General features: G+C 50.4%; 1 protein-coding gene across 1 annotated transcript in view; it reads left to right on the top strand.

Annotated features, from left to right (window-relative positions):
• VPS8 (VPS8 subunit of CORVET complex) overlaps nucleotides 1-19,523 on the top strand; it is a 262,990-nt gene that overhangs the window by 233,261 nt on the left and 10,206 nt on the right. Inside the window, exon 45 of the mRNA XM_004603039.2 lies at nucleotides 5,666-5,719. Within this exon, the coding sequence (XP_004603096.2) occupies nucleotides 5,666-5,719 (54 nt within the window). The remainder of the gene's footprint in view (nucleotides 1-5,665; nucleotides 5,720-19,523) is intronic.

The raw sequence follows: 19,523 nt of genomic DNA, 5'->3' as shown, positions 1-19,523 counted from the left end.
CACAAAAATTCGGCATTATGAAGGCCATAGCTTAATATATCATGCGTATCCCAGATCTGGTGTCTGCACACCTGGATTTAAAGGGCCTCTGTCAAGCTGCATCGCCTCAGGCATTTCCAGAAGGAATCCTGTTCAGTGAAAAATCAGACCTTTCATGAGCAGTGCCCAGCCATTTCTGTTGCCACTTCAAACACTCTCTGGCTTAATCTCCAGAGAACAGCTCTCTCAGATAAATTGTTCAGCACCACATCTAGTTCTTGGCCTGTTTTTAAAAGTCTGAAAACTCTTTCATGAGGTCGTTTTTTAAAGCTTAAATATCTACTTTGCTTTGAAAATCTATTTTCTCTCTCTTCACAAAGAGCATACCAGGAGTTAAAATTGGATCACGTTTAGCAAGCTGCATCCTACATCTGGGGTGAATTCCAGAGTATTCATGTCATGGTATATTAGAGCAAAGACTGTCGAGTCTAATTTTTGCAGATCTGCTAAATCTGAAAGGACAGTCTGGGCAGCCGGCAGTTTTGATCCCCTGAGCTGAGGTAGGGTTTCCGAACTTATTTTAAAAGTCAGAGAGAAAAGACAAAAGGGAGAAAAAAAAAATGGCTGCACTGTAGTCCCACCATAGTGACTAGTTTGATGCCACAGTGATAGGAAGTGTCTTCATTCTAGACCGCAGACTCTTAGAAGAGGCTGAGAACGGGGCCCCTTTGCTGATGCCACAGTGCATCTCTTCTACATCATTCTAGAGAGAATCTCTATTGAAGTACTTCTAATAGTACATTGTCCTCCTAAACTAGCACATTGACATTCTGGTTTCATATATTGATCTCTTCGTACATGATATTTTCTAGAATTCACAGCTGAAATTGTGGACTTGAAGGAGATTTCTTTGGAGGAGGATTTGATAGCAAATACGATTTCTTTTTTCTTTTTTGGGTCACACCCGGCGATGCACAAGGGTTATTCCTGGCTCATGCACCCAGGAATTACTCCTGGCGGTGCTTGGGGGACCATATGGGATGCTGGGAATCGAACCCAGGTCGGCCGTGTGCAAACAAACACCCTACCCGCTGTGCTATTGCTCCAGCCCTGCAAATAGGATTTTTTAAACAAGACCAGAGCTATTCATATTTTCTGTTTCATCCTGGATCCAGCCAATGTAAATGTTTCAAGGACTTGTTCTTTAAAAAAAAAAAAATCTTCTATTTGAGTCACCATACTTTACAATTTTACAGTATGAAATCCATGGTAGGATTTCATATAACATTCCAACATCAGCGCCTTCCCCAGTCTCCATTTCCCTCCACCGTTATCTCCTGGGCCCCCCTTCCAGCCCCCCAGCTTACCCCAGCACCCTTCCGCACATACATCTCACCGGCGTGGTGAATTCAGTTCTGTAGGCCAGTTCCTAGAGTCTGTTGCTCTGGGCCATCTGTTATTCCTCTACTATGCTGATTTATACCCCACATGTGAGAGACATCATGCTGTATCTGTCTCTCCTGCTGGCTGACTTCAATCAGCTTGTACCCTCTAGTAACCAAGGAATTGTTCGTTTCATTTATCTGTCAAGTGTGTTGGCTTGGAATTGCTCAAAATAGGCACTTACTATCTTTTAAATGTCTGTTACCACTGTGGTTTATAGTACTATATCCTCTCTCATAGCTGATACTGTTTTCTCTATTATTTTGATTTCTATTGCATTGATTTCTGGTCCATACTGCTTTTCTACTTTGTTTGCTGTTATTTTGACCTTTGGATTTGGGGGTGGAGGCAGGGGTGGTCAGGGGATTGCATGGTGTGTTTTTCTCTACTGTTGTTGGGTTTTTGTTGGATTATAGTTCTAAACATTTTAAGAAGTAACATTGGTTTGTTCTTTCTCCCCCTGCAGGGAGCTTAGGTTTATTGAGTTACTCCCACCACAGTGCTCTCAGGGCACACCCAGTTCCATCAGGCGCTCCCAATCCTCTGAATTTATCTTTAACCTCTCCTTTGTGCTCTTCTTCCTGTACCTGTTAACTACGTATGTTCTCAAGTCAGACCCTGTAACTTGTAAGGTCAAATTCTTTTTGAGAGCTTTTGGATTTTGTATATGTAAGTGAAATACTGTTTTCTCTTTCCTTTATGTCCTTTGCATAGTTTATTTTAGAGCAGTGTCCCTTTTGTATAGACACTGGAAGACAGTTAATGCTATGCTTTTGTAACATGGGAGTTAATTGACTCCAAATAAATATTTACTCCTGGGCATTCATCATATTTACTTGACTTAAGCCTCAGCTGCCTTTAGTTCCCAACATCCCAAGACGGGGGTCCTGCAAGGGACAAGGGTGGGCTGAGGGCAAGTCGTAAGCTACCCTGGCATCAAAAAGGGACAAGCTAAGCACCGTAAAAAGTATAATAAGTTAAGAACACAGTCATGGAACAAACTGACATGACCCAAAAAAGAAGTGACTGAATGAGGATGTTGCTGGGATTAGGAAAGGCTAACCTGGCCTGAGGGCTGTGGTCTGGGATATGCAGCAATACACAGCGAGATGTCCTCAGGAAGAGCCACCCTTGAAGCTTGATATGCCTGTATCTCACTGTGATCACACAGAGTGGCTTATTAAGAAGTAAATTTAAGATGACTGTTTAAATGGATTATGGCTTACTAGCTAAGGAAAGGAGAAAGCAGTGCTCCCCTAGGTGGAATTCCGCCCTTGGGGTCTCGAGTGCTGAGCCCCTAGATGAGACTCCCCTGAAGGAAGGGCCCTACATCTGTTCATTGTTTATGATAACGTTCAACTATACCTATGTATGATTGCTACCCCTAGCCCCTTCGTGATTTCTCTATAAGTAACTCAATTTGAATAAATGGCCACTGATAACCAACCAGCCTATGACCCCTGTACCTTCACTCATCCATCGGCTGGCTCAGGGGGACAGTGATCGGCCCTGAACACACCAAGACGACCCTCGGGTCACCATGGACGGGCTGATGACACCCAGAACAGCGACAGTTTTTGGCTTTTTAACCATACCCAGCTAAGGACTTACTCCTGGCTCCGCTCTCGGGGTTCACTCCTGGGACCAGACATGGTGCTGGGGGTCAAGCTAGAGTCAGCTGCATGCAAAGGCACGAGGGCCTCGACCCTGGTGCTCTCGCTCTCTCTGACCCCCTTTTCTAGCTTTTTAGCTCACGCCCGGATCATCCTTATTTCCAAGCAGCGATGGCTCTCCTGTGGCACGAACATGGCTTATCAGTTGAGTGCCTGCGGCACCTGTGGGAGACCCTGTGTTGTCTCTGGCACCATGAGAATCCCTGAGCACTGTCTCACCCTCCCCAGTGCTCCACTGTAATATAATCCATATTTTAGATAAATTGCACATATATAAAAATTTGACATAGACATCTATGTTCATGAATCCGTCGCCACAGCCAAGAAAATACTCATTACCACCAAAAATGTGCTCATTGGCTGGAAACCACTGATTGGATTTCTGTCGTAGTAGATTAACTCATGTTTCCTAGGATTTTAGATAAAATGAAAGAATAAAATATACTTTTTTTTTGTCTTTCAGCATATTTGAGATTTATCCCTGTGCATGTATAAAGAGTTTATTCCTTCTCCCTACTAGTTGTGTCTTACAGATATGCTTTGATTTGTCTATGGCCTCCTCCCACGGATGGACACTTAGGCTTTTATCATTTCTGGCAGTTACAGATAAATCTGTTATGAAGATCTGTTGTTGTGTATAAGTCTTTGTGGACAAACACTTGGGTTTCTCTTGGCTAAATCCTTGGGAATAGAATGGCAGACTGAGGGGCTGGAGCGATAGCACAGCGGTAGGGCGTTTGCCTTGCACACGGCCGACCTGGGTTCGATTCCCAGCATCCCATATGGTCCCCTGAGCACCACCAGGAGTAATTCCTGAGTGCAGAGCCAGGAGTAACCTCTGTGCATCGCCAGGGGTGATCCAAAAAGCAAAAAAAAAAAAAAAAAAGGCAGACTGAGATAGCAAATGAATGCTTATCATGGGGCTGGGGGTAAGGGAATTTGCGCCATGCCCAGCTGTGCTCAGGGTACTTGGGGCCTTCTTCTGGTTCTGTGCTCAGGGATCACTCCTAGCCTCCTGGCAGTGCCTAGAGGACCATGTGAGTGCCGGGAATTGAAACCAGGTTGGTCATGTGCATGGCAAATGTCCTACCCACTGTACTGTCGCACAGGCAGTACTGTCCCTTATGTGTATCATTTTAAGAAAGGGGCAAACCATGGTTTGTGCTGCTGCCTCTCCTCCCCGCAGTGACTCCGGCTTCCAGCCCTCCGCATCCTCAGCACGGCCCGTCTTCTTCATCGCAGCTAATCTAGCATACGTGGAGTAGGATGTTAGTTACGGTCCTAACTTTCAGGGGTGCTGCCATATACCAGTTGTGTTTCCTCTTCATCCTCACAGTTTATTTCTTCCCTCTTTCAACGTAAAACATCCTAAGACTTGCAAGCTGATGTTTCCTTGAGCTTGTTTTTCTTCAAGGTTTATTTTACTTTATTTATCTTGGTCTTGGTGCTCAGGGCTTTAGGTGATGTGACCATTTCAGCTTTTCATGTTCCTGTCGGTCCACTGTATATGGCTGGCCACATGTAAGGCCAGAGTCTAACCCGCTGTACTGTCTTTCTGGCCCCTCTTTCTTCTACTTTATCCTCACAGTTATAGGGGGGTTCCGGAGGTCTTTTGTGGTTCTAAACACAATTAAGCCATTTTTGTTCTATTTCTGTGAAGAATGTCGCAGGCATTTTCATGGGGATCGCACTGAATTGTTTTCCACATTGGCACCTGTGTGCATGGTTGTTACTTACCCCCTGAGTTATTGAGAAGGAGGCGCATGGAAATCTCACTCTAAAATCTGTTCTTTGCACTTCCACCAGGTTTTTGTTTTGTTTGCCTTTTATGCTACTGATGATATTTGACGTAGACTTTGGATGGCTATGTCCCCCTGACAAAGCAACCCTCTTTAGCCTCGGTAATAAGTCCTGTTCTGTAGTATATTGCCATCACAGTAAATCTTTTCAGCCTTTTTGCTTTTCGAGTATCTATACCTTTTTGTGGAGAGTAAATTTCTTGCAGGCAGTGTATAGTCTCTGTTGCTCTTTAATCTGGCGATCTCTTCTGACACCTGATAGGGGGGATCTTCCTACACCATCCATCTCTCTCTTTGGGGGCAAATATTTTTCTTATGATGATTTTGCTGACACTTTTTCTGTTCCTTCACTATGATTATCAGAAACTCTTTCATGCGTGTTTTACTCAGAGGGATATTATTTCACAAAGGAGACTTTCACGTTGGCCCCTGCAAGAAAGGCCGGCTATTGTGGATTGAATTTGTTAATTAACGTTGTCAACCAAAATCTCTATCTCTTATTGGGTTAAAACCTATTTGAACCATCTGTTCTACTTTTCTTATCCTAATCCTGTTTTTATCTTGGCTAACTACTGACTTTTTGATCTGTAGAAAAAAATCCAAGGAGACTTAGCCACACCAAAAAAAAAAAAAAATCTATTCATTGTTCCTCTGAAAATGCCTGTTTTATCTCACCGGCATCCTCGTTGAATTACTTTGAATGTGACTCAGATCAAACTAAGCTATAATGGAAAGGGTTTATGATGTTCCCTTCCCCCTTTTTTTCCCCAGGTAAAAACGTCTCCGTCCTTCCATCCATCTAAAAGGGACCCTGCTGCTGAGAAGGTGAGTCTCACTAGGCCAAACCCACCTTCTTCCTTCTGTGTGTTTCTCACCCCGTTGCACAGACTCTCAGGCTGGCAGCGATTTTGAGCCCTCTTGGTGCAGCCAGTTTTCCTGATTAGACGCCTTAATGATGTGCCACCAGGACGCCTGGGCTCTTCCAGACAGGCCAAGTGGGGCTTTGGCCCCGTGTCACGCTCCTGGCAACTGGGGAACTTTCCTGGTTCTAGAATTCCCATCCTCCCCGCCAGGCCGGCCTCCGGAGGGTACCTGGGCATGGCAGCGGGCGACAGCTACCCTAGGGAGGAACTCCGGCCTGTTCTTTACTTTCCCTCTAACCGGCTGGACTTGAAGAAAGTAGGCCTGAGGAGCTGGCATAGCCTTGCGTGCCCGGCTGGAAACTTTGTGGTACGGTGAGGGTTAAGAGGGACCTGACAGTCTTTCAACTGAGCCATCCTCAGATGGTGTTGGAAGGACCAGTAAAATCTGTGTGTAGCCATTCTGTGGGAACATGGGAACTCGACCAACAGTGTTGCCCTTTCGACGTTTTTTATCTCTGACACCTGAAGTGTCCACGAAGGTGGATGTTCCTTCGTTGCCTTTATTTGTTTGCCATTTCAGCCAGCATCCGTGAAGGACCATAAGCCAAGCAGTAACCACTGGCTAGCTCTGTTGACTAGCAGCAGGCTCCAGCCTCAAAGCAGAATGCCCGGAATGGGTCCCTTTTCTCCGCCTCCAGGGCCCCTCAGGACTTTCTCAAAGGGAAACGAGAATAAAAGCCAAATGTGTTGCCTGACAATCCTGATAACGCCGCTGCACGGGAAAATCTCCCTCGCTCCTGTCAAGACAGCAAGGGGCGGGCGAGGCTGAGGCGATTACTGTTGTTGCTCAGAACTGTCACCCTCGCACGAGGAGCTGGAACAGGCTTTCAGCATCTGTCTCAGTCAGGAAACAAATGAGGAAATTGGAATCCAGAGGGGGAGAAAAAAAAATTTTTTTTTTTTCCTTGCCTAAGCTCTCAAAATGTCAGCCCAGAGAACATGCTTCTGAAGCCATAGGTAAAAGCCTGCACTTTGGATTCAGCCAGACGTGGGTTCCACTTAGTGATCTGGGTAACTTGAATAAGTCAGCCTCTCTGATCCATGAAACGGTGGGAAGACACTATAGGCGGGAACTGTCTTGAAGGTTCAGCTGGCACCCTCTGAATGTGTCTGCCATGACATTTACCAGTGTGACACCTGGTAAACGGGTCACACAGAGCACTTGGCCGGTATAGCACACGTCTCCCAACTCCTGACCAGATGCTCTTAGGGAGCTACTGATGTGTTAATATCATCCCCTCAACACGTGTGACAGGCTGGATACTGAGCTATCGAGATGCAAAACCAGTCCGATTCTCCAGGACCTCAGCAACTTGTGGTGAAGGTAGACAGGTGCAGTGACCCTTCCCGGGCCCCTGCTGCCTGCCGTGGGGACCGAGCTGAGAGAGGGGGTAATGCCGGAGCTCTTGAGTTCCTTATGGTACAGAGCCCAGTGGAGGCGTTTGAGGGTGGTCAGCTGCCCCCTCAAGCCTTGTCTCTAAACTAGAGTGAAAGCAAATGGAGGGTCTCGGGGTCCGTACAGGTGTTCGTTGTCTGTTCACTGAGAAACGGGTCCTTGCACTTGTGTTTGGAATGGTGACGCCCCAGCCCTCTGGGCACTGTCAGAGGCAGCAGTGTGACAAAAGTAGGATTGACCAGCATCAAACAGAAACTTCTTTCTGGCGTGCAGGTGGCTGTATCCTTAGTGATGAGGGCGACCGCCTCCCCTCTGTGTGCCTGAGCTGTGACTATCGTGGAGGTATCTGTGGAGAGCCCCTTCATTTGAGCAGTGGGGAGTCCAAATCTGACACCATCTGACCAGTCTCTCGTTTCACCAGAGAGCATTTTCCACTCTCTCTTGAGCTAATGAGCAAAAGTCCTCCCGTTGGTCGGTAGATGAACAGTCGAAGGGCTTTTAGTACTGCCGCGGGGAGCTCGTGTTAGCGGACGGTCTCTGCAATATGGATTTTTGTTTGAAAGCCACTCAGATGAAGCCTAAGCTAAATAGCACAGCCTTAATTTCACACTGTTATGGTGTCTAAATATGGCAACTTTAAAATATGCATCAGAGCAGTTTCCTCTCCCAGCTAAAGAGGCAGGGAAGGCTCCCCCAAGGAGGCGGGGCATGCTGAAGCCCTGAGACAGGTGGAGAAGGGTCTCCCAGCAGAGAGGCAGTGGGGAAGGGCTGTCCATCTTACATACAAGGGCACGAGGCAGCCTGGGGTAGGATGGCCAGGAGTCCAGATGCCAGGGCGCCCAGGCTGTGTGTGTACCTGATACCTTGGGAGGGATATACCTGATAACCTCTCTGCATCTGTATTGCAAACCATAATACCCAGCAGGGGAGGGAGGGAAGGAGGGAAACTGGCAACATAGGTTGGGGGAAATGTACACTAGTGAAGGGATGGGTGTTGGAACGTTGTATGACTGAAACAGTCATCAGCAACCTTGTAGCTGTGTATCTCACTGTGATTCAGTGGGGTGGGTTATGCCAAAAGTGACATTAGAGGTGCTGGGGAAGTGTTATAGTGGGTGTTTGCCTTGCTTGCAGCAACCTGGGTTTGATCCTCGGCATCCCATATGGTCCCTCAGGCACCACCAGGAGTGATCCCTGAGTGCAGAACCAGGAGTAAGCCCTGAGCACCGCCAGAAACAAGCCAAAAAAGTGAGATTGGAGGCAGAAATATCAATCAGAAGAATAGCACATTTATCCCAGTTAAAAAAAAAAAATCCTAAACCCCAGTTGTGTTGATGGAATGACTCAGGTTCAAGTCTTAACTGTTTGTTTTCCCCTAAAAAGTTTTTTGGCATTTTAAGACTTTAGTGTCCCTGATTTAAGGAGCATGGTTGGTTGAGTCCTCATAGTATCCTGCACTTGGCCCTTACCAGCACCCTCCCTAGCAGTGTACAAATTGTCTTTGTTTAAATGTATCCCCATTAGGCTGTGTGGCCCAGGGTGCAGAAACCACATCAGTCTCCTTCACTGCGGTATCCAAAAGTACAAAACAGGCCGCCTCTCGGTCGCTGAGTGGTGAGAGATCGCGGGACTTGCCGTTGTTTATGGGAACACAGGAAGCGGGCTGGAGACTTGACCAGGGTCAGTGGAGAAAGAGCCAATGAGAGGGCACAGCTGTCTCAGCCTCGGCAGCCCCTCACTGACAATTCCCGTGTCCCTGAATGAGTCGTGAAACTCAGCCCCTGATTTTTCCTTCCCTAGTTGGGAATGGACTCGTGTGTGTGTGTGTGTGTGTGTACTCGTGTGTGTGTGCATGCGTGTATTTGTGTGTGCATGTATTTGTGTGTATTTGTGCATGTGTGTATGTATTCGTGTGTGTATTTGTGCCTATGTGTATTTGTGTGTGTGTATTTGTGCATGCACGTGCATATTCATGTATGTATATTTGTGCATGCATGTGTGTATTTGTGCATGTGTGTGTATTTGTGCATGTGTGTATTTGTGCGTGCGTGTGTGTGTTTGTGCATGTGTGTGCACGTGTGTCTGTGTCCACGCCCTCAGACACGTGGACTGTCTGGAGCTGCGGAGGCGCTGACAGACAGTGGCAGCGTCCAGAGTGGCATGTGTGCGGAACCCGGAGGAGCGGTCGAGTTCTTGATTCCGTCTGGATTCTCTGTTGACCAGTCGCAGAGCTTGCTGGGCTCCTGCTGTCGGTAGGGGCCTGTCCAGAGCAGGATTCCAGTGCTGAAGACGTGGCTGCCGTGTCCGTGGGTGGAGTGGCCCGCGTGGCCCGGGCTGTCCTCCAGACCGCCCCTGCCGTTTCCGGCCGGGCAGATCCCAGAAGCAGCTCTCGTAGTGTCTCTTTTTGGCGTGAACATTTTACATTTTAGAGAGCATATATAATTTGTGTGACATTTATGTCTACATACGTTTATTATTATTGGGACTAAGGGGTTGGACCACCTACATCTGTGCTCAGGGCTTACTCCTAGCTCTGTGCTCAGGGATCACTCTTGGTGGGGCTCAGCGGCCCCAGGATCAAACCAGGATCAACTGCTTGCAAGGCAAGCATCTGACTCCCTGTACTGTCACTCCGGCCCCCTGTATAGGAACTGCCTTGTGGGAACAGTGGAGGCGGGTGACACACATACTTCCCTGAGTGGTTTTTAGCATCGGATCATGGGTGGCCACTGTCATCCCGTTGTTCATCGATTTGCTCAAGCGGACACCAGTAACGTCTCCATTGTGAGACTTGTTACTGTTTTTGGCATATCAAATACGCCACGGGTAGCTTGCCAGGCTCTACCGTGCGGGCTGGATACTCTCGGTAGCTTGCCAGGCTCTCCGAGAGGGGTGAAGGAATCGAACCCGGGTCAGCCACGTGCAAGGCAAACGCCCTACCCACTGTGCTATTGCTCCAGCCCATGGGTGGCCAAGAACTAAAAAATTGGATAGTATTTCCCTTAAAAATAATGGTCATCAATATTTCCCCTAGAAATAAATTTGCCAAAAATTCCCTAGAGTAGACCCAAGTTGAAGCTGATGAGTATGTTTGAGGTGGGTTAAGATTTAGAGCAGGGGCCGGAGCCACGGTACAGCGGGTAGGGTGTCAGCCAGCCTGGGTTCCATCCCCAGCACCCTACACGGTCCTCCGAGCCCGCCACGAGGGATCCCCGAGCACACGGCCAAGAGTAAGCCCCGAGCACCACTGGGTATGACCCCAAGACCAAAAACCAAAACCGTAATTCAGAGCAGTGGTTTGTAGAGTTAGTTAACCCAGCAGGGACAGCTCCTGGTCCTGCTAAGACATCACCGAACAGGGATCGGTGTGGCCCTTCGGAACGGTCATAGCCACACGCCGGCTTGGCTGGGCAGCTTGTCTTCCATCCCACACCAAAGCACAGTTCCTCCCCCCAGCCCCCCCCCCCCCCGCTGAGCTCTTGCTGCTGGCCGTTTTGCAGACTGGTGGACGCCCCTGTGGAGCCCACCACAGGGTCTGTCTAAGAGTGACTTCTTCCATGGGGCTGGAGTGATAGCACAGCGGGTAGGGCGTTTGCCTTGCACGCAGCCGACCCGGGTTCTAATCCCAGCATCCCATATGGTCCCCTGAGCACCGACAGGGGTGATTCCTGAGTGCATGAGCCAGGAGTGACCCCTGTGCATTGCTGGGTGTGACCCCAAAAAGCAAAAAAAAATAAAAAAAAAGAGTGACTTCTTCCAGTTAGGGACTGTGGCAGAGTAGAACTTCACTGCAGTGCTGGGCAAACTCAGAGCCCAAGGTGCCAAAGGGGCAAAGGTCGGTGAAACATAATCTTGCTCTCGACACATGTGCCGGATAATGGTGCCTGAGCTCATGGGTTTAATAGCCAGACCTCCCAGAAACTGGTTATTGGTGTCTCAAGTATTCGGGTCTACTGTTACCAGGATGTGGAGCTGCTTTTTTCTGTTGTTGTTCCAAGTGTTCTGGTGAGATAAAATTTTTATTGCCTATTCCCAGCCTTGCCACTCATGTCAGGAATGCAGACAGCTCTGCTTGCTCATGGTTTTTATTGAATCACGGGGTTTAGGGGTTTGGGGGGCCGGAGGGGGTTCTGGTTTTTTGTTTGTTTTTAAGGGAACAAGCCTCTCAGCACCCTGTTTCCATAACAACGGGAAGAGGCTGCAGCATCTCCTCTAGCTAGCTCAGAAGTGGCTGGTGATGGGAAAGCATGGAGCGAAGAAGGCACTAAAATTGACGCAGCATTTTCTGGCTCTCTGATGGTGGTTCGGGTAAAGCTTCGTTTTCCCTTTGCTTAGCCAGTCAGGGGCCTTGGAAGCTGTCTCAGGGGAGCCGGGGACCCCTGCTGCAGTACCTGCCAACCAGGCCATTGGCTCGGTGGAAGGCCCAGAGGTGTGGGAATCGCTCGGGCCCCGTGGCGCTGGGGTGTGAGCTGGAGTCAGCTACATGCGAGGCACACGCCGAATCCTGTATTTCTGGCCCCTGCCTTGCCTTTGTCAGCCTCACGCTTAACTCTCCCGCACGTCGGCAGGTTCTCGTAAGCAACAGAGTGAAAACCTTTGGCGGAGGGTTTTCTGCCTCAGTAGGACTCAGTCACGTGAGTCCAGTGCCTCAGCTGCTCCGAATCAGAGCACCCCATTCGGTGTTCTCTGCCCAGACGGGCACCTACTGCGCACCTTTCATGCTTCTGTCAGAAGCTGAAATGTGTTCGCTTCAGACTCCAGAAGGTACCGATTTGGAAGGCAGTCTAGAAAGGCCTCAGAGAGGCCTTCCATGAGGAGGCCAGAGCTGGTAACCACTGCGGGTAGCCCTGGACACAGAAATAGCCCAGCGCGAGAATTGTCTTACTGTGAAGGAAGTCACTTTGTATGAAGATGTGTCCCCCTTTTCCCAGAGGGAGCTGGTTAGTGGCTAGAGATCTATCGCTAATGGCGGCTGCGGTGGGATTTCAACCATGGGTAAGAGGTAGGACCAGTTTTTTTTCTTTTTAAGTTCCTTGAGGTGTTAAGGTCTTACGAATTGCACTAAAATCAAGCACCTGGGGCTGGAGCGATAGCACAGCAGGCAGGGCGTTTGCCTTGCACGTGGCCAACCTGAGTTCGATTCCCAGCATCCCACATGGTCCCCCAAGCACCGGCAGGAGTTATTTCTGAGTGCAGAGCAGAGCTAGGAATTAACCCCTGTGTGTCGCTGGGTGTGAACCAAAAAGCAAATAAATAATAAAATCAAGCACCGTCTTTATTGACTTGATCACTGGTTTTAGAGGGATCCTTGCATCCAATCTGAAGTAACAGACCTCTTGTTTATCAAGGAACAAATTTGGACTTTGGTGAAGAGAAACATGATTCAGTAGAATGATTGCTTATAAGCAGAGGGAACGATTGCCGCAGAGGGGAGGGACTCGGCAGAGGGTGGACACTCACCGTACCATCTGCAGTCCCGGAGATCAGGCAGAGCAGAATGCCTTTCACTGGGCAGGTAGAATAAGGCCTAGAGCCACGGGGTGCCGCGGGCAGGTGTCGAGATGAGCAGCTGATGAAGAAACGCCTTCCCGCAGCTACCTAGCTCTCAGGGCGGGGCGGTAAGGAAGGGCTATGCTGCTGGCTCGGGCCCAGGGTCAGCCAGAGGCTTGGGGGCAGCAGAAAAACCCAACGGACTCTGGCCATTAGAAGACCAACAGTCCAGCTCATCTTTAATGAGACAAAGGATGGGGCCTAGGAGGTGTCTGCCAGGCCTTGTCATGGCTAAGGCTGGGGGCTGGGTGAGTCGCGTTGGGGGGATGGGAGGGGGGATGGTTTCTCCAGTAAGCTTTTTCCCAGGACACAGCAGGGGAGAGGCCGAAGACGGGTTTGACATACTCACTGGTGTGGCTGGAGCCACCGTGCTCCCTCCTTACTCCTCCCCGAGCGTAGGACGTGAAATCCATGCACGGGGCTTTTCTGAAACCTGACTTTAGTTCTCAGGGAGGCGGAGAGGATGTTGCCCAGAAACAGTTTGTGCAGGAGAGAGCGCCGTTCAAGGACGGCAGGAGGATTCGCCCAGACTCCAAATCCGCTCCGTTTCTGTTGCATGAACGAATAATACGTAATGTAACATTTTGATTTCTACAATGTTATAAAGACCTCACTGCTATTTATTATTTCTTTCTACCTCATATTTGAAACAAAAATAGCTTTGCTGGATAGAATTATTCGTTGGCATCCATTTTTTTTTCTTTTTCGGTCACACCTGGTGATGCTCAGGGGTTACTCCTGGCTCTGCACTCAGGAATTACTCCTTGCGGTGCTCAGGGGACCATATGGGATGCTGGGAATTGAACCCGGGTCGGCCACGTGCAAGGCAAACACCCTGTCCACTGTGCATCCATATTTTTTTCTTTTGTATTTTAGGTCACACCCAGCAGTGCTCCAGGCTTACTCCTGGCTCTGCACTCAGTGGTCACTTTTGGAAGGGCTCAGGGGACAATAAGGGGTGGCAGGAATGCAAGACAAACTCCCTAGTCTCTATACTGTCTCTCTGGCCCCTTCATTTTTTTCTTTGAACATGGTACCCCACTGCCCTTTTGCCCCCGTTGCTTCTGCTGAGGGTTTAGGTATTATCTAATTTGGATTTCCTACAAGTACTTGGTTATTCCTTTTTCTCTTTTTAAATGTTTCTCCTTGTGTTTGACTTTCATTGATTTTACTACGTGTTCCAGGATCACTTTTCTTTTATCCTGATGAGGTTTTGTTGCCCTTCCTAGAAGACTAATTACTGTTTTCTAATAATGTTTTTTATATATTGGGCCATCATTTCTTCTAATATTTTTTCTTAGTCTTCCTCTCCTCTTGATTTGATTCTTCCATTTTGTCCGTTGCTGTATTGATGTTACCCTGCATTTCTCTTAGACTGTTTAGATTCCTTCCTTCTTTTTATTCCCCTGTTTCTTTTCAAGTACTCTTGATTGATCTATCATTAATTTTTTTCACTCTTCTGCCAATTTAAATCTATGGAGCTCTTTCTGGTCATTTTCTTTTTTTTCTTCTAAATTTTTTATTTCCATAATGACATTTTTTTAATTCCAGATTTTGCACTTGACACTCTTTTGGCAAATTACTTTCATTGATAATCTTCACTGGGGCAACCTTGCCTTGAGGCCTTCCTTCACTTCTAGACTCATGTTTGCCCTCAGTGCTGCAAATATACATCAGTAGCTGCTTTGAAGTATTTTTCGATGAAATGTGACATCCGGTTACTGTCACGGGCAGTTGGAGTGTCTGTTTAGTATCCAGGAAGTGACCGTGCTTCCCTCCCTTTGCACGTCTAGCAAACGGTCATTAGGAAGAGGACTGTTTCAGGTGAGCTGTCGGGGCAATTCTGCATATCGATCCCCCTGCCTGGACCTTGTTCTTGGCGTGTTTAGTTCTCAGTGTCTGTTTTGCTCGTTTTATGGTCTGTCTCCCCCAGCAGTGTTGCTTCTGCGGCAGCCCAGCCGTGGGGTGGTTATGCTGCTGCTGCAGCTTTTTCTCTTTTGCTCCTGACCAGGCCTCAGAAATGATTCCCTTAAATGTGTTATTTATTATCCATGATCTTACATGACAAATCACAGGGGGACTTGATGTGTTTGTTTTCTGTCAACATTATAAACACACGTTATTTCTGTACACTAGATCAGCGCAGGTATCTTTCCAAAACCTTTAAGTTCCTTACTTTGAGTTTCATGGGTAAATCTTACTATTGAATGTACGTATGAAGAAAATAAAATTTAACAATCATAAAAAAAAAAGAAAGAAATGATTCCCTCAAGGAGCCCAGTTTGGCGGCTCTCCGTGTGGGCTCTCTGAGCCCCAGGGTCCGGCGCAGAGCACACAAGTGTCCAGGGCCACCGAGTGTCCTGCCGCTGTGAGTCTCGCCCTGTTGCTCGATAGGCTGCTGCCCCTGGCGCAGTCACTCTGTCACTCTGTGCCCTACGAGCTGTCACTTTCTCTCTATACGGCATTGCCCCTGCTCTAGCACTAGCACTCTGTCACTCTCCTGTCACGCTGTCACTCTGTCACTCTGTCTGCTCTGTCACTCTGCTGTCACTCTCTGCACTCTCTCTCTCTCTCTCTCTCTCTCTCTCTCTCTCTCTCTCTCTCTCTCTCTCTGCTCTCTCAGTCTCTGCTCTATCACTCTGTCACTTTTGAGGTCTGGGTTCAGCATTTGCTTTGACCTCCTCACCCGGGCTCCTCCAAGCACTCATTGCCCCATTCTCTCCTACGAAGCCCCCGGCCCGTGGCCTAGGTGGTCCATACATCTGTTATGCCACAGCCTCTACTTTCCGTGCATCTCTGAGCTTTGAACTTCTCCACACTCGGATGCAAATGCAGGAGAGGAGAGGCCTTGGAGCTTCTCCCCCGGGGAGGATCTCGGACCCCGTCTGCGTCATTGTGTGGGGACCATAGCAGGTTCGTCTCAGAGTCAGAGCCCTGCTCCTCCTGCACTGCCCATCCCAGAGGACAGTGGCCCCTCACACACCGGCCTGGGGGCCTCAGTGCCCAGGTCTGAGGTCCCTGCCCCCAGATTCCATGAGTGGAGCCTGGGCAGGGAAAGGGGGAAGGGGACCTTCTGCTGCTCAGCTCCGTGCCTCCGACCCGGCCCCGGCCGCCTCCGGGCTGCGGGCAGGATGGGGCCGGCTGGAGCCCGGCAAGCTGGGGTTTGGGTGGAAGGCGCCTGTTCTTGGTTCCGGGGCTGTGTCTCTGCCTCTCGGAGCTGGGACGGCGGGGACAGGACAGCTGGAGTCACCCTCCGCACACCAACCCGCCTTCCTAAATTTGCTTAGATTTTTTTAATAGATTTTTTTTTCCCTTCCTTCACTTCTTCGTTCATCCTTAAGGTCATTTCCAGAGTCTTGAGCGAGTTGGGTTCCCCCTTCATGGCCGTCACTAGGGAGCCAGTCAGCAGCACCCCTCGGGCTGCAGAAAGTCCATCCCCGCCTCGGCCACTGCCTCCCCCCCTGCAGCAGCCCTGTCCTGCCCCCGCAGGGCAAGCACCTCCCAGCAGGACAGGGTCTGGCCCATGGGAAGCCACCCACCCACACGCCACCCAGTCGCACTCTCGCAGACCAGCTCACCGTGCGTCCCCCAGCCCTCGCCTCTCCTGTCTAGAACACTCCTTCCCCGCTCACCCATACCAGCTCAGATGCAGCTCTTCTGTGGCCGAGCAGTGCTCCCCGGAGGGGGAGCCAGAGAAGGTGGAGCCCAGCCCCTGGCGCGTGTTTGACGCCCCATGAACGGTGGTAACAGCAACCCGCTAGCACGTGTTACTGTGTTGGCACATCCCGGGCTAATGCTGTTCTCTCGAGCCAAGCGCAGTGTACTTCTTATAAGGCCTCAGTCCATAGCCCCTGGGAACCACGCTTCTGAAACATCCAGGCATTGGTCGTTTAGCTTTATCCAAGTTGCTGCTAATATGCTCGGACAGAGCAAAGCCAGGGCCAGAGCGCCGTGCGCCCTCAGAGACTGCGGTGTGACTTACTCGTGGCCACAGTCTAGCAGCGGAGAGCCAGTGGGTGTGATTTGGTTTTTCCCCTGTCCTCGATATTTCGGGAGAGCTTATGAAGTACCGGCGGCAAACCTTCCCCGAGGTTTGCTAGGGCTCAGCGGCGAAGCCGTGGCCAGCTCCTCGTGTGTCCCCTGTCTCACCATTCCACCTCTCACCGCGAGAAGCCAGTGTCAGTGGTCAGCACGGGCCTTCACCTGCGCGTCTCTTCCCCAGCCGCCATCTCCCCGCTGGGCTCTAGCTCACCGCCCGCCTCTCCTGTGCTCACGGAACCTTTGAGGCTCCCCGTGCTCACAAAGCCGCATCCCGAGAGCTGGGCTGGCGGTCGCGGCGGGTGGGCCACTAGCACACATCCCCTCCGCCACTTTCACGGTCCGTCTTTAACCGAACATCGCCCTCCGTGACGTTTCCTAAACTCAGCCAGGCCCGAGTCCGGCTGCTCACCATGCCCCTCCTCCCTGCCGTCTCCTGTCTCCCTCCCTCCCTCCCTCCCTCCCTCCCTCCCTCTGCCTTCTTTATGGCCTCCAGTTCAAATTCCATTTTATTTCTTTAAAAAGATACTTATTATGGGGCCGGAGCGATAGCACAGCTGGTAGGGCGTTTGCCTTGCACGAGGCCGACCCGGATTTGATCCCCGGCATCCCATATGGTCCTCCAAGCACTGCCAGGAGTAATTCCTGAGTGCAAAGCCAGGAGTAACCCCTGAGCATCACTGGGTGTGACCCAAAAAGAAAAAAAAAAGTACTTATTTGGCGGGGCCTGGAAATGCAGTATAGTGGGTAGGATGCTTGCCTCGCCTGTGTCCAACCTGGGCTCTGTTCCCAGCATCCCACACGGTACCCTGAGCCCAGGCACGAGTCAGCCCCGAGCACAGTGCCAGGAGTAAGCCCTGAGCACTACCAGGCATTGCCCTCCCCCCCCCCAAATAAATAAATAAATAAATATCTGGGCACGTCACATGCATCAGGCATGGGGCTGAGTACAAAGGGTCCGACAGGGAACAGAACCACGTCTCTGCCTTCACGGAGCTCGCGTTGCGGCGGCGGAGGTGGGCCAGGTAGACCCACACCGGCGAGTTGGCGGAGACCCCCAGGGAGGTTGATGCTGGGGGCCCACCGCTGTCAGAGAAAGGCCCTGGGTCTTGTTTCTGCCTGAACAAATGGAAGGCTCAACCACACGCCTGAGGCAGAAGGAGCCGCAGCCCTGAAGCAGGACCTGCCCTGGTCACAGGGCTTGGAGCGAGGCCCCGGGCCTGACCTGCCGCCGGGGAGACGCCGGCGGGGAGGGGCTGCCTCTGTGGAAGGTCCCTTTCTCGTTGCCGAGTTCACGCACAATAGAAGGGAAGGAACAAATTGAGGGTGCGGGGCGGGGGGGGGGGGAGAGGTGGAGGGCCTGGCCTCACCGGGTGGCAGGAGTGGGTCAGCATCTAGGGCCCCTCGAAGCTTGGGATAAATGAATGGCTGTGAACTGGCCCCTCGCCCAGGGGGCTCTCGAAGCGGGGGGGGGGGGGGGGGGCTCCTGGGCAGGCGCCGGCCGGCCCTTGGCACGCGGCAGGGCCCCCTTCTGCCGGTGCCCTCTGCGGCCTCTTGTCTGCCTTCCTGACTCGCTCGCGGTTGTTTTTAAGTTTTTTATGTGGTTCTGCCCAGCCCGGCCCCACAGCTGCTCTGAAGCTGCTTTCCGTTAAGGATGAATAACTCAGGGTGTCCCGGGGGAGGTGAAAGTTATCACCTGAGGAGAATTCAGTGCGCAGATTCAACACAGATTCAAAGCATTTTGGAGAGGAGGAATTTTGAACGCATCATTTTCGTCTAGACTCTTTAAGACAGGACGGGCCAGAGAGAACACAGCGGGTAGGTTGCTGGCCTTGCACGAGGCCGACCCGGGTTTGATCCCTCGAACCGCACATGGTCCCCTGAGCTCCATCGGGAGTGGTACCGAGCACAGAGCCAGGAGTCAGCCCTGACCACCATCAGATGTGACTCAAAAACCAAAAATGAATCTCAAATTTAAAATAAAACAAAAATTTTACTCCAGTCTAGCAAGTCACGGTGGTAATTTTGTTTAGTTGGGGGGCCACACCCCTCTCTGGTCAGGGCTTACTCCTGGCTCACTGCCAAGGATCATTACCGGTGGTGCTTGGGGCGGCCTCTGCAGGGCTGGGGGATTGAACCCAAGTCAGCGGCGTGCCAGGGAAGTGCCTTCCCCCTGGACTAACTCCAGCCCTACCCACGGGAGTTTTTAAATCCTAGTTTTCCTGTCATGGATGCTTTGATGCCCTTGTCCTGACTTTCAGGAGAATGCAACACGCTCATTCTTCCAGCTGCTAGGAATTTTTTTTTTAATTTTTTTTAATTGAGTCACCGTGAAATACATAGAAACAAAGTTGTTCATGATTTTTAGTCATACAACGCTCCAACACCCATCCGTTCAGCAGTGTACATTTTCTGCCGCCAAGTGGCCCCAGTTTCCCTCCCACAGCCTGCTTCTAGGGCCTTCTCTCTCTTTGTCTCTCTGTCTGTCCCTCTCTGCCCACCCTCCCTCTCTTCCCCCACCTCTAGGCACTGTAATTTGCAAAATTGTTACTGAAAGGGTATCCTATATATCCCGTTACCTCCTCTTCAGCACCCAGTTCCTGTCCGCAGTGATCATTTCCAGCTCTCCCTGTCCCAGGGGTCCCTCCTGGCCTGAGCATCTGCCCTCCAGGAATCGCCCCGCACTGCAGCCTTCCGTCTTGCTGGCAGTGGCAGTGTCTTC

Source organism: Sorex araneus, chromosome 2 (assembly GCF_027595985.1).
Source record: "Sorex araneus isolate mSorAra2 chromosome 2, mSorAra2.pri, whole genome shotgun sequence".
Taxonomy (NCBI): domain Eukaryota; kingdom Metazoa; phylum Chordata; class Mammalia; order Eulipotyphla; family Soricidae; genus Sorex; species Sorex araneus.
The sequence above is the reverse complement of the archived record's forward strand: the minus strand, read 5'-3'. Positions and strand labels throughout refer to the sequence as shown.